This window comes from Otolemur garnettii, unplaced genomic scaffold, assembly GCF_000181295.1.
Source record: "Otolemur garnettii isolate 467f Iridium unplaced genomic scaffold, OtoGar3 scaffold00032, whole genome shotgun sequence".
In the NCBI taxonomy this organism is placed as follows: Eukaryota; Metazoa; Chordata; class Mammalia; order Primates; family Galagidae; genus Otolemur; species Otolemur garnettii.
In genome coordinates this window covers 6,401,164-6,413,463 of record NW_003852427.1, presented here as the reverse complement: position 1 = coordinate 6,413,463, position 12,300 = coordinate 6,401,164, and the positions used below count along the sequence as shown (strand labels likewise).

The 12,300-nt window shown below is 36.2% G+C and overlaps 1 protein-coding gene across 2 annotated transcripts in view; it reads right to left on the bottom strand.

The window, feature by feature from the left end:
* The window catches only part of PPP2R3A (protein phosphatase 2 regulatory subunit B''alpha), a 175,183-nt gene that overhangs the window by 19,148 nt on the left and 143,735 nt on the right, over positions 1-12,300 (bottom strand). For both annotated transcript variants that reach the window (XM_003789411.3, XM_012804929.2), the window contains one exon: positions 9,990-10,096. In XM_003789411.3, the coding sequence (XP_003789459.1) occupies positions 9,990-10,096 (107 nt within the window). The remainder of the gene's footprint in view (positions 1-9,989; positions 10,097-12,300) is intronic.

Genomic DNA, 12,300 nt, shown 5'->3' with positions numbered 1-12,300 from the left:
CATCAAGAAAATTTATACACAAAGTTTTAAAAATGGATAATGTCATGCAAATCATCATCAAGATTGTGAATTTGATAAAGGCCAAGAGATTGAATCATTGCCAATTCCAGCAATTCCTTAAAAATATTAATGCTGACTATGGCAACAATATCTACTTTTCAGAAGATGGCTAAGTTGAGGACAAACAGTTAAAAAGATTTCATGATTTGCAACATGTTACCAAGTTGATTACAGTATCAAAAACCAGATTTATACCAGAACTTTGCAGTGAAAACTGGCTTGTAGATTTAGCATTTTTAGTAGCTTTAACTGTTCATTTAAATGAGTTAAACTTATATCTTCAAGATGAAAACCAATTTACCAATACATGAAAATTTTCAATCTGTCATAGCACTCCAAATCAAACTGAAATTATGGCAAGGTCAAATTATGGCAAACACACATTTTGACATGATAGTCCTAGAATAGAGAAAAATATGAGGCCTTACTTTTGATTTCATACAAGAATTTGAAAGCAGATTTCAAGATTTCTGGGAAAATAATATTTTGGTGCATCTGAAATTTCATTTTTAACCTACATAAAGGTTACCTGCTAATTTTCAAATGGAATGCATAGAGCTGCAATCTGACATTCAACTTGAAAAATTTGACCATGTCTATTTACTGGATTTATGTAGGTCCTGTCTTCCCAGAGACAAATACCTCTTGCTTTACAATCATACCTTATTCATGTCATTGCTTTTTGGCAGCACCTACCTTTGCAAGCAACTATTTTTTAAAATGAAGCACATTAAGAACACAATTAGATCCAAAATAACTGATGAGCACCTTGAGAACTCACTGAGAATTGCAACTATATCCATTGAACCGGATACTGATGTCAGTTTCTCAAATACAAAGTCAATTATCCCACAAGTTTTATGTTGTACACTTTTACAATAAACCCCCCCCCAAAAACCCAAAAGCTATTTTGTTACTTAGATAAGTACATTTTCTATATTAGTCATTGCAAGCTTGGCACCTGCTTCATGATTTTAAAAGACTCTGAACAGGCTACTGAATAATTAGGATTATGATATGAGGACTTTTTTTTTTTTTTTTTTGCTCATCAGTTAGTGCTTGTGTATTTAATGTATGGTCCTACACAATAACTCTTCTTCCAGTGTGGCCTGGAGATGCCAAAAGGTTGGACACTTCTGGTTTAAATAAGTGTTTATTTCTCCTACTATAAATAGTTGACCTATGAACAACATGGGTTTGAACTGAATGCATCTCCTTAAACACAATTTTTTTTTCAGCCAAACATAGGCCAAAAATCCAGTAGTCAAAGCATGTAAAACCTGAGTATATGGAGGGCTATCTGTATATGTGGGTTCTGCAGGGCTGATTGCTGGACTTGACTATGTATGGATTTTGGTATACTCAGGTGGTGCTGGAACCAAAACCCACACGTACACCAAGGGATGTACTTTCTTTGGGTCTATTTTGTCATCCTTTCCCATGCATCTTGAGTGGACAACCCAATTCATTTATTTCAGTCTATCAGTTAAAATTTCATCTTGTCCATATCTTGTAAGTTTTAATAAATACAATGCTTTCATTGTCTGGTTCTAAAAAAGACTATAATTTGTTATTTTCATATCCTCTTGCTTAAAGATTATTTTATAATATATTCAAAACCCTCCACAATTTAAACTTTATTTAAAAATTTCCAGATATGTACATTTTTGCTATTCTTTTGGTTAATTTCAGGCTGCAAATGTGGCCTGTATGCTAGTGGTATTTAAAAAAATTATTTCTGTTTTCTATATGCCTTAATAAAATACGCACTTTTGTGGTGGTTCCATGTGTACTGCTATCTTTGTGAAATCAAATTCACTGTGTTTTTTTGTCATTTATATTCCTTAGGGTTTTTCCCTCCCATTGAATTTGTTGGTTTTCACAACTGTGGACTTGCCAGTTTCTCCTTGTTTTCTATTAGATTTTCTTTATATAGCGGATATAGTTCATAACTTATTTTTATGGCCAAGTGTTAAAATACTGGTAAGTCCCTTTTAAAGCTTTGAATTGTTTGTCTCATTAACATTGCCATATCTGATTTCCTCTTATTACTATTCCTTTGCCTGTTAAATCTGTGTATGGTGTGAACTGAAGGAACAGTATGTGGTTGGATTTTTAATCAACCCAACTGTATACTGATTTTATGAGTGATACTATATCTGGACTTATTCCACCCATTTATTTTGTGCTTTTTCTTTTTGTCTTCTCTTTGTTAATATAGTGGACATGTTGTTCCTTTTTTAGTGTAACATTTCTTTTTCTTCTGGACATACTCTCCTTTTTCTCCCTGTTTTCCTTTGGAGAAGATATGGTTTGGATGGACTTGACTCATATCCAAGTTTAGATCTAGGCCTAACTCCCTTCAGGAATTGGTTAAGGGACTGGACCTAAACCAAGCCATAAGTGACATGAATCCTAAGCTTTTGTTAGAATTTGTGGGAAAGAGATTTTTCTCTTTTCTCTGAACTTAAAGCTGTTACGTGATCATCTTGCTACTACATAGGAAAGTCTCACCCAAAAGAATGAAAGAAAAACATATATTAGAGGTGAAAGAGATTAAGTCCTACTTTTATCATTTTGAGTCCTTATAGTTAGTACTGTCTACTATCCTGGACTTTTCAGTTCTATAAACCAGTACTTTCCTTTTTGTTTAAGCCTTTTTGTTTTTTTTGTTTGTTTGTTTTTAGCTTATGACAATTTGATTTGAATTTAGGTCACTTGTTAGTAGAAGGATGTTGATTAACACATTTGCCTTTCAGTAGACTTTTTGTTTACTCATCTTTTTTTCAATTATGGCTTTTCTTTTTCTAAAACTGATTTGAAAGTTTTTTAGTTTATTTTTCCTCTTCTAGTGATTGACCTTAAAATTTCAACAGATATACTTTAGTAATTGTTAAAGAAATATATTTATCAGTGTCTTATGTTCTCCAGTCTACATCTATATTCTCTATTCTAATAAAGATAAGAACCATAGCATACTCTCTGTTCTATTAACAATATCTGTGATCAATACTTACCTAGTCCTAAGAATAAATTTTACTACTTTCATTTCTCATGACTGTTCTTTGCATCCCCTGATTTCTTCTAAGATCTATTTACTGTTTTAGCTGAAGAATATTATTTAATATTTCTTTCAGAGATAGTCTGTAGGATAAAATTTTTGGCAAACTTCTAAAAGTCTTTGAAATGTCTTTGACCCTCACATTTGAGTAGGAACAGAATTCAAGGTTCAAAGTTATTTTCTTTGCCACTTGAGTGACCTTGTTTTATTTATTTTTGTGTGCACTTTTCTCTGGTAGGTTGTCAGCTCTTCTCTATCTTTATGTTCCGAAATTTCACTTCAGTTGAGGGGTCAACAGTCTGTGGGCCAAACCTGTCTTGCTGCCCATTTTGGTATAGCCTATGAGCTAAGAATAGTTTTATACCTTCTTAAATTTGAGAAACAGAATCAAAAGAATATTTTGTGATGTGAAATTAGTATCTCAGGGTCTGTTATTCAAGTTGTATTGGAACATATTACATACACTTGCTTAGGTTTTAGTTATGGCTGGTGAGTAGCTTTGCAGAGACCTACAGAACCTAAAGTACTTACAACATGGCCGGAAAAAATTCGATTCCTGTTTCTGTTTACCTTTTAATTGCTTAAAAAGTTAAAATTATGGCAATTATTTGGCTTTTTATTGCTTTCTAAAAGGATTTCTTACAACAATCTTCTGATCACTATCCCAAGTTAGCAACTTTTTGGCTGTATCCATTCTATTATTTAGTGCAGTGATTGCATTTTTTATTAAAAATATTTTTTTTCTGAGAAATTGGCTCATCTTCAGGAATATTGCATTCTCTCTTATCCCTTAAATGGTAAATATAATCAATTCTGATGTCTTGTTCTGATTGCTGAATTTTGTCTCTTTCCCAGGGTGTAAGGAGGTTTTTTACTGGCATTTCTCAACTGTTTGATATTTGTCCACTTTTCTGTATAGTTGAGAGCAGACTGCTTCCTCTGTTTTCACTGGCTACTTAGGGAAAAATGAAGGGGGAGGCTGTTTGTGTTTTTAATGAGAGAGTGGGAGATGGGATGTGGTGCTAGGCTATAGTTATTTCACTGGCTGGGATTTTTCTGCTCTAAGATCCACACTTACTGCTTTTGTCTTTCATTTAGGGGTAGGATGGGATGTTCCAGGGTTGACTTACCCTCTGCATCTGCTTCTGGCTGTCTTCTTCCTATTGGTTTCAGTTGAATTCAGGTATAGATCATTAAGTACTGCTCCCATAATGATTAGTAGTAGTAATTATTTTTTTACATTCTATTACAAAGAATCTAAGCTGCCATCTCCTTTAATCTGATCCTACCTACTTTCGTTTTTTTAGTGGTCTACTGAAGTTTCTCTTCTTACTTAAGGAGGTGCTCTCTCTGTTTTCATATGATGTGAGACTGAAAACTACAGCATACTGTTATCTCCCTCCTTGAAATCAGATGCTAGTCTATCTAATATTGCTACTTTTTAGAAGTATTTGTGTGTGACTTAATATGTATTTTGTAAATGGTTTATAAACATAACCCCCAAAGGTATTTTTATGTACAGGATGGACATAAAGTTCATGTGCAATTTTAAAATAGTTTAACATAGTAAATTGCACACAAACTTTAGCCTATATTTTCAGGGAATAGTTTACTGTGTCTGTAAATAACAGGTTTCAATTTCTCCTTTTTTGAGGTTTTCCTTCAAAAATCTGGTATTATCAGGAAGCTTTTTTGGTGTGTCTTAATTCTTTTTGTATTTAGCCTTTGTTGATTTTTTTGTTATTCCATAATTGAGTCTTTTTCTTTTAATAACTGAGTTTATTCCTTTTACATTTACCGACCTACACACTCATATTTGCCTTAGTTCTACCTTCTTAATTTATACTGCATGGGCTGTGATTTTCCTTTGTGTATACATGTTTTTGGATTCAATTATAATATTTAGTGTCTGGCTTTAGTTTTTAAAGTTTATTTATATTTAATTAATATTCTTAAACCTTCAACTTGATTTATTAGCTTTGAGGGTATTTATTGAGACCCTACTAGTGAACCTTACACATGTATTTTCTTTCTTCCAGTTTTAGTTATTTCCAGTTTTACACATTTATTATTTTCTTCTTTTTTACATTTCAATTTTAGTTCCATTATGCTTTTCAGAATATTGTGTCTGGTTTTCCTTTTGTTTTTTGAGACAGTCTCTTTTTGTTGCCCCAGGTAGAGTGCAGTGGTGTCATTGTAGTTCACTGCAACCTCAACCCCTACATTCAAGTGATCCTTCTACCTCAGCTTCTGGAGTAGCCGGGACTATAGGCCCATGCCATGATGACTGGCTAAGTTTTCTATTTTTATTATAGTAGAGATGGGGTCTCACTCTTGCTCAGGTTGGTCTCCAACTGCTGAGCTAAAGTAATCCTCTTGCCTTGGCCTCCCACAGTGCTTAGGATTACAGGTGTGAGCCAATGCATGTGACCAGTTTACTATCTTTTAATGCCCTTAGTTTTTTTTTGTGTGTGTGTGTGACAAAGTCTCACTCTGTCACCCTGGGTAAGACTACTATGGTGCCATACTCACAGCAACCTTAAACTCCTGGGCTTAAATGGTCCTCCTGCCTCATCCTCCCAAGTAACTGAAACTATAGGTGCCCACCACAATACCTAGTTTTTCTATTTTTAGTAGAGATGGAGTCTTGTGCTTGCTAAGGCTGGTCTCTAACTCCTGAGCTCAGGTAATCCACCTGCCTCAGCCTCCCAGAGTGCTAGGATTACAGATGTTAGCCAGTATATCCAGCTTATTTCTTCATTTATATGGACTCAATTCTCACTACTATTCCTTTTCTACCATGGCTGCTCCATTTCTTTCTTTTTAAAAAGGAGGCTGCTCCTTTTTCTTTTTATTTCTTTTAAAGAAAGGGTCCCTCTCTGTCGCCTGAAGTACAATGGTATAATCACAGCTCACTGTAAACTTGAACTCCTTCCTGAACTCAAGTAATCCTTCTGTCTGAGCCTCCCAAGTAGCTGGGACTGTAGGCATGTGCCACCATCCCCAGCTAGTTTTTTTGTAGTGATGTGATCTTGTTGTGTTGCCCAGGTTGGTATCAAACTCCTGGCCTCAAGAGATCTTCCTTCCTCAGCTTCCCAAAGTGCTGAGATTTGGGACCTGGCTTCCATTTTTAAATGCTTTAATTTGGTTTCTCTCTTGGTTTTCTGATTATGTCCTGTTTTTTAAAAAAGCTCCCTTAGAAAGAAATACTTCAGTTGTCACATGTTTGAAAATATCCATCTGTGTCTTTATGTGTGAATGTCATTTTGGCTTCATATAAAATTATCTGATAAAGTTGTAAACATTGTTTTGTGGTTTTTCAATATTTAATTTTACTGTGGTGTTACCTGAAGAAAGGCTGACTTTTTTCCTTCTTGTCTGGTGATTTGCATTTGTAAAAAATGGGAAAAAAGCCCCAAACTGAAAATGCACATAAAACTTTAATTATCCTTGAATTCCAATAAAATCACAACATATCTGGGGTCAATCACTACTCAGTATTTCCTGGATATAGCATGATTCTCTGACCTTTAATATCCAGGTTTTATTTTAAAAAAATCTTTATCTTTGAATTTTTCTTCTATATGTTCTGTTTAATACATATATGTTAGATCTCTTTTTTTCATTATTTATACCTAATTTTTTTGGATAATTCTTTTCTATTAATTTTGATCTTTTAAAGCCTTCTTTTCTTGTCCCTATTTTTCTTAATGAAAAGTTAAAAATATCCATCTATGAAATGATTTTAATGCTACGTGTAATTGCACTGTGTATGTGTATCATAATTTTTTATTTTTGAGAGAGTCTCATTCTGTCACCCAGGTTAGAGTACAATGGTTTCATTATAACTCATGCAACCTCAAACACCTGGGCTTGAGCATTCTCCTGCCTAAGCTGCTTAAGTAGCTGGGAGTACAGGTGCATGCCACCACACCTAGCTAATTTTTTGTATTTTATGTAGAGATGTGGTCTTGATATGCTGCTCAGGTTGGTCTCAAATTCCTGGCCTCAAGTGATCCTCCCACCTCAGCCTCTAAAAGTGACAGAATTCTAAGTGAGAGCCACTGTACCCAGCCATGTAGTTTAACTTCATTAATCTTCCCTTTAGATACTTCAGTTGTCTCTAGTTTTTCACTATCATTAATACTCATACGTGGTGTGCTTTGTAAGATCAGTAAACTAACTCTAATAATTCCTAGAATGGACAGTCAATGCTAAGGAATTATAAATCATGCTTATGAATCTACTTTCCTGTCTTCTCTTCCAATGCGGTTAGGTTTTGGGTACTCAAAGCATAATGACTGATTTTTAGGGTTTCTAGGTCATTGCCATAAAAATGAAACCCCATTTTTGTGGCTAAGCAGATTAAAGAAACCTCTCCTCTGGATTAAAGAAAGTAGACTAGTTGTGGTGGCTTACTCCTGTAATCCTAGCACTTTGGAAGACTGAGGCAGGAGGATCGCTTAAGCCCAAGAGTTCGAAGTTGCAGTAAGCTGTGATAATGCCATTGTACTCCCGCCCACATGATAGAGTAAGACCTTGTTTAATAAAAAAAAAAAGTGGTTTAGGGCGGCACTTGTGGCTCAAAGGAGTAGGGTGCCAGCCCCATACGCCAGAGGTGGCGGGTTCAAACCCAGGCCCAGCCAAAAAAAGCGGTTTGGTGATGCATGCTTACTGATAGTATATAAAACAGTTCAATCTATATGGAGGACTACTGGGCTGGATATTTTCTGTTTATCCCTTCAGATCCCCTAGGCTATGCTAAGGAGACTGACCTAAATAGACAACATCTTTGGGCTCCTTTTTCTTCTGATTTCTGACTGCAAGTCAACATGAGACACCAGCAGGATATGAAGAGAATTAAATTCTAGCAGCTTCTTCTCAGCTGAGTTGCCATAAGTTGGCTAAATCCCATTACTAAAGGTCACAGTTCCCAATGGGTGACTCCCTCCATATAACTGTTCTCTTTGGGTTCTAGTGCTGGTTTCACCTCCTTACCCCTTTAGGCCTAGGGATGAAAATGGCTTCCCACTGTTGGCAGTTCTGGGTGTCTGCATCATTTCTTGTTGGTTTCTCTAAAACTCTTTTAAGTCTTTGCATAAAAAACTCTTCAAATACCTAGTTTGAGTATGCTACCTGCTATACTTCTAGGAATTTGTCCCATATATATGAGATGATTCATTGCAACATTATAATTTCTAATGGTGAAATATTAGAAATAATGTATCAGTAGAGGACTGTAAAATAATGGACATAACTGTACAGTGGAATATTACACAGCTGTAAAAAACTATCATTCATTAGACATGCTATCATTTGTGTAAGAAAAAAATAACAAAAGAATGTACAGGTATTTCCACATACATTATATGGAGAGAGAGAGTCTTTGGAAGGGCACACAAGAACATGATAATACTGGTTGCTTTTAGAGAGGAAAACTGGACAGTAGGGAACTTGTTACTATTTATTCTTTTTGCTTCTTTGAATCTTATATGAATACTGCCTATTCAAAAAATGCATTACATTAATGATAAGCCTTAGAGAAACAATGACCAAGGAAGAATTAGAGGAATTTCTGAAAAAGTCATTAGAAGATGATGGAAGGAGTCATCAAGAGTTACTGAAATCCAAGCAGTCAAATTCTTGGATAACATCTTAACATGGTCCCTTTATGGAATTATGCCCTGACTAGTACCAATTATACGTAGAAGTTATTTCCTATACAGGGTTGAATGCACATAACCATGCATGTATGATAAATATTTGTTTTAAACATGATCATTTTTATTATTTAAAGAGGTTTTGGTTCCTTTAGCCTCCTCCTCTATCTATACTACAATGTTTTTCAACCTTTTTTTAATCTCATGGCACACTTGAACCTATTGTTAAAACTTTCACGACACACTTAAATTACATTGATTCAAAAAAACTAGTAAAAAAATGTACTTACTATGCTTTGAACTTCTTTTGAAAGTAATTTAATTAATGATTTTAAAAAATTTTCATGGCATAGTGTTCTATAGCACTGATCAACAGGATCTGCTTACTTACTTATTTTCGAGACAGAGACTTACTCTGTTGCCCAGATTGGAGTGCCATGGCATCAGCCTAATTGACAGCAACCTCAAACTCCTGGGTGCAAGTGATCCTCCTGCATCAGCCTACTGAATAGCTGTGACTATAGGCATCTACCACAATGCCTGGCTAATTTTTCTATTTTTTGTAGAGACAGGGTCTTGAACTGAGCTCAAGTGATCCCCTGTGTCTTGGCTTCCCAGAGTGATAGAATTATATGTGTGAGCCACCTTGTCCATCCTCTACAGGATTTATGATGTCACTAAAATACTAGTGTGACTGCTCAGTGGTCTTGGTTTTCAGTGAAAGATGCAACTACATTAAAGGAAATGGGACATGAGAAAACTGTATCAGGAAATTAGACTACTAGGGAGACTATTCATTTAACTAAAGTTGGTGAAAACAAATCATTTTTATGCTATTCAAAAATGAAAAAGAAATTTTTTTTTTGGAGACACAGTCTCACTATGTCACCCTCAGTAGAGTGCCATGGCATCATAGCTTACAGCAACCTCCAGCTCTTGTGCTTAAGTGATTCTCTTGCCTCAGCCTCTCAATTAGCTGGGACTGCAGGCACCTGCCACAATGCCTGGCTATTTTTTGGTTGTAGTTGTCATTGTTGTTTGGCGGGCCTGGGCTGGATTTGAACCCACTAGCTCTGGTGAATGTGGCCTGCATCCTAGCTGCTGAGCTACAGGTGCCAAGGCACAAAAAAAGACTTTTTTTAGGTGGTTTTAATACTCCTGACATGGCATTCCTGTTAAAAAATTCTACCAGACAAAGGGAGACTCACCCTTCCTGTAACTGTGCTTGTGCAGATTCCTCTGCGACAAGAGTCTCATACTCCTCAGCAGCAAACCGGTCCCAGTCAGAGGGCTCGGGCCCCTCATTTTCAACATCCTGATTAGAAAGAGGGCAAGAAACAAAAATAATCAAAGACAAAGAAATGGAGATACATCATCACATATGTTGTATATTGCTGAAGAAAACCTATCTGAGAAATGTTTATTTCAACATGTAAAAGAGGTATTAAGGTAACACCCACTCTTAAGTGATTTTCTATAACCTAAATCACAAAACCATAACTGTTTAGCAGCTACATTTTTAAGGTCTAGATTTCTTAGCCTTGTAGTTAGAGACCTTTCTCCAGACCCCTCTCCCCTGAAGTGACTTGTGATTTGCACATGCCCACCTGAAACATACCTTACCTATACCCTTGGTTCTCTAGCAAATTTTACTACTTCTTTCAAAAGCCAGCTTAGTAAAGTATCTCAAGAATGGAAAAACAAACATCCCACGTACTTGCTCAGTACTACTTTGAAACTAGAAGATAAACAATTATGGGCCCATCGGAGAGAAAAATACAAATTCAACGAGGAGGGAGGGGAAAGAAAAGGGGAGGATTAGTAAACTCCCACCTAATGGGTATAACGTAGGGGTATGTGGCACTCCTCCTGGATGGAAGGACTCAAATACAACTTGGACTTCTCCTAACACAATGTAACCTAATCATATGTGCCCTTGTATTAATCTGAAATTTAAAAAATTTTCCCTACTGAAATTCTCAATGTTAAAAAAAATAAAATAAAAAGCAGTGTAGATACCGTGTCATCTGTGATATGTTCCTGGTAACACCCCTTCTTTCCAAATCACTTCCTTCTCTCCATTGTACATGATTTGGTTGCCCCCTTTTGCTCTTGCGTTTCTGTCACCTCCATATTCCCATAGTGCCTGGAACTTATTCAGTACTTTCCAACTACTAATATTCTTTGCAGATCAGAACAAATATATCAATAATTACCATTATTGGTAATTACCACGGCTGGGTGTGGTGGCTCATGCCTGTAATCCTAGCACTCTGGGAGGCTGAGGCAGGAAGACTGCTTGAGGTCAGAAGTCTGAGACCAGCCTGAGCAACAGTGAGACCCTGTCACTACTAAAAATAGAAAAACAGCCAGGCACTATGGTGGATGCCTGTAGTACCAACTACTTGGGAGGCTGAGGCAAGAGGATCACTTGAGCCCAGGAGTTTGAGGTTACTGTGAGCTATGATACCATGGCATTCTATCCTGGGGCAATAGAGTGAAAAACTTTGTCTCAAAAAAGAAGTTACCATTTCTTATAAAAGTAAAGTTAAAAGTTATAAATAAATGAAGAGAGGAAAATCCCATACATTTCTTGGATTGTATGTTCCAGGCAAAACATCTTTCCAAACTGAAAATGAGTTAGTATTGTCCTAGGGCCCAGGGTCAGTTACCCCTAGAAGAATGCTAAGTGCCTAAAGAATTGAACATACAATGTGTTATTTACTACATTTTAAGACTCTCTCTACCCTTCTAAAATTTCTGAAATTGTCATGCATCTCAGACTTAAAATGGGCAATGTTTTGGGGTTTCAGAGGAATGTAAAATAATGGGGTATGTTAAATTCAATGGAATATAATATTGATTTTAGGCCAGCAATAAATTATGTTGATATGGTCTGAGAATAGCTACAAAGTATTTTTTCTAGAAGATGATTTCATATTCTTATTATTTAGGTCAAGCAGTTATGGGACATATAAAGAAAAAAAGACTTCAAAAGCTTCCGTAGTCATACTGTCACTTAATTGAAATAATCCTATCAACATAATTTTTACTTTTTTTTTTTTTTTTTTGGAGACAGAGCCTCAAACTGTACCCCTGGGTTAGAGTGCCGTGGCATCACAACTCACAGCAACCTCCAACTCCTGGGCTCAAGCGAGTCTCCTGCCTTCGCTTCCCAAGTAGCTGGGACCATAGGCGTCCACCATAACGCCTGGCTATTTTTTGGTTGCAGCCATCACTGTTGTTTGGTGGGTCTGGGCTGGATTTGAACCTGCCAGCTCAGGTGTATGTGGCTGGTGCCTTGGCCACTTGAACCACAGGTGCCGAGCTGTATAATTTTTACTTCTTAAATAGAGGAATGGTAAAAGAAAATGGTGATATTCTGGTTTTTATTTCTCAACATGGATCATATGTCCAGGGTTTTCTGAGGGTCCATGGTTTTTGTACATGGGGAAGGGTGCTCATCTCTATTCAAAGGCAGAATGACATTCAGAACTAATTGCTACACATAGCAATCAT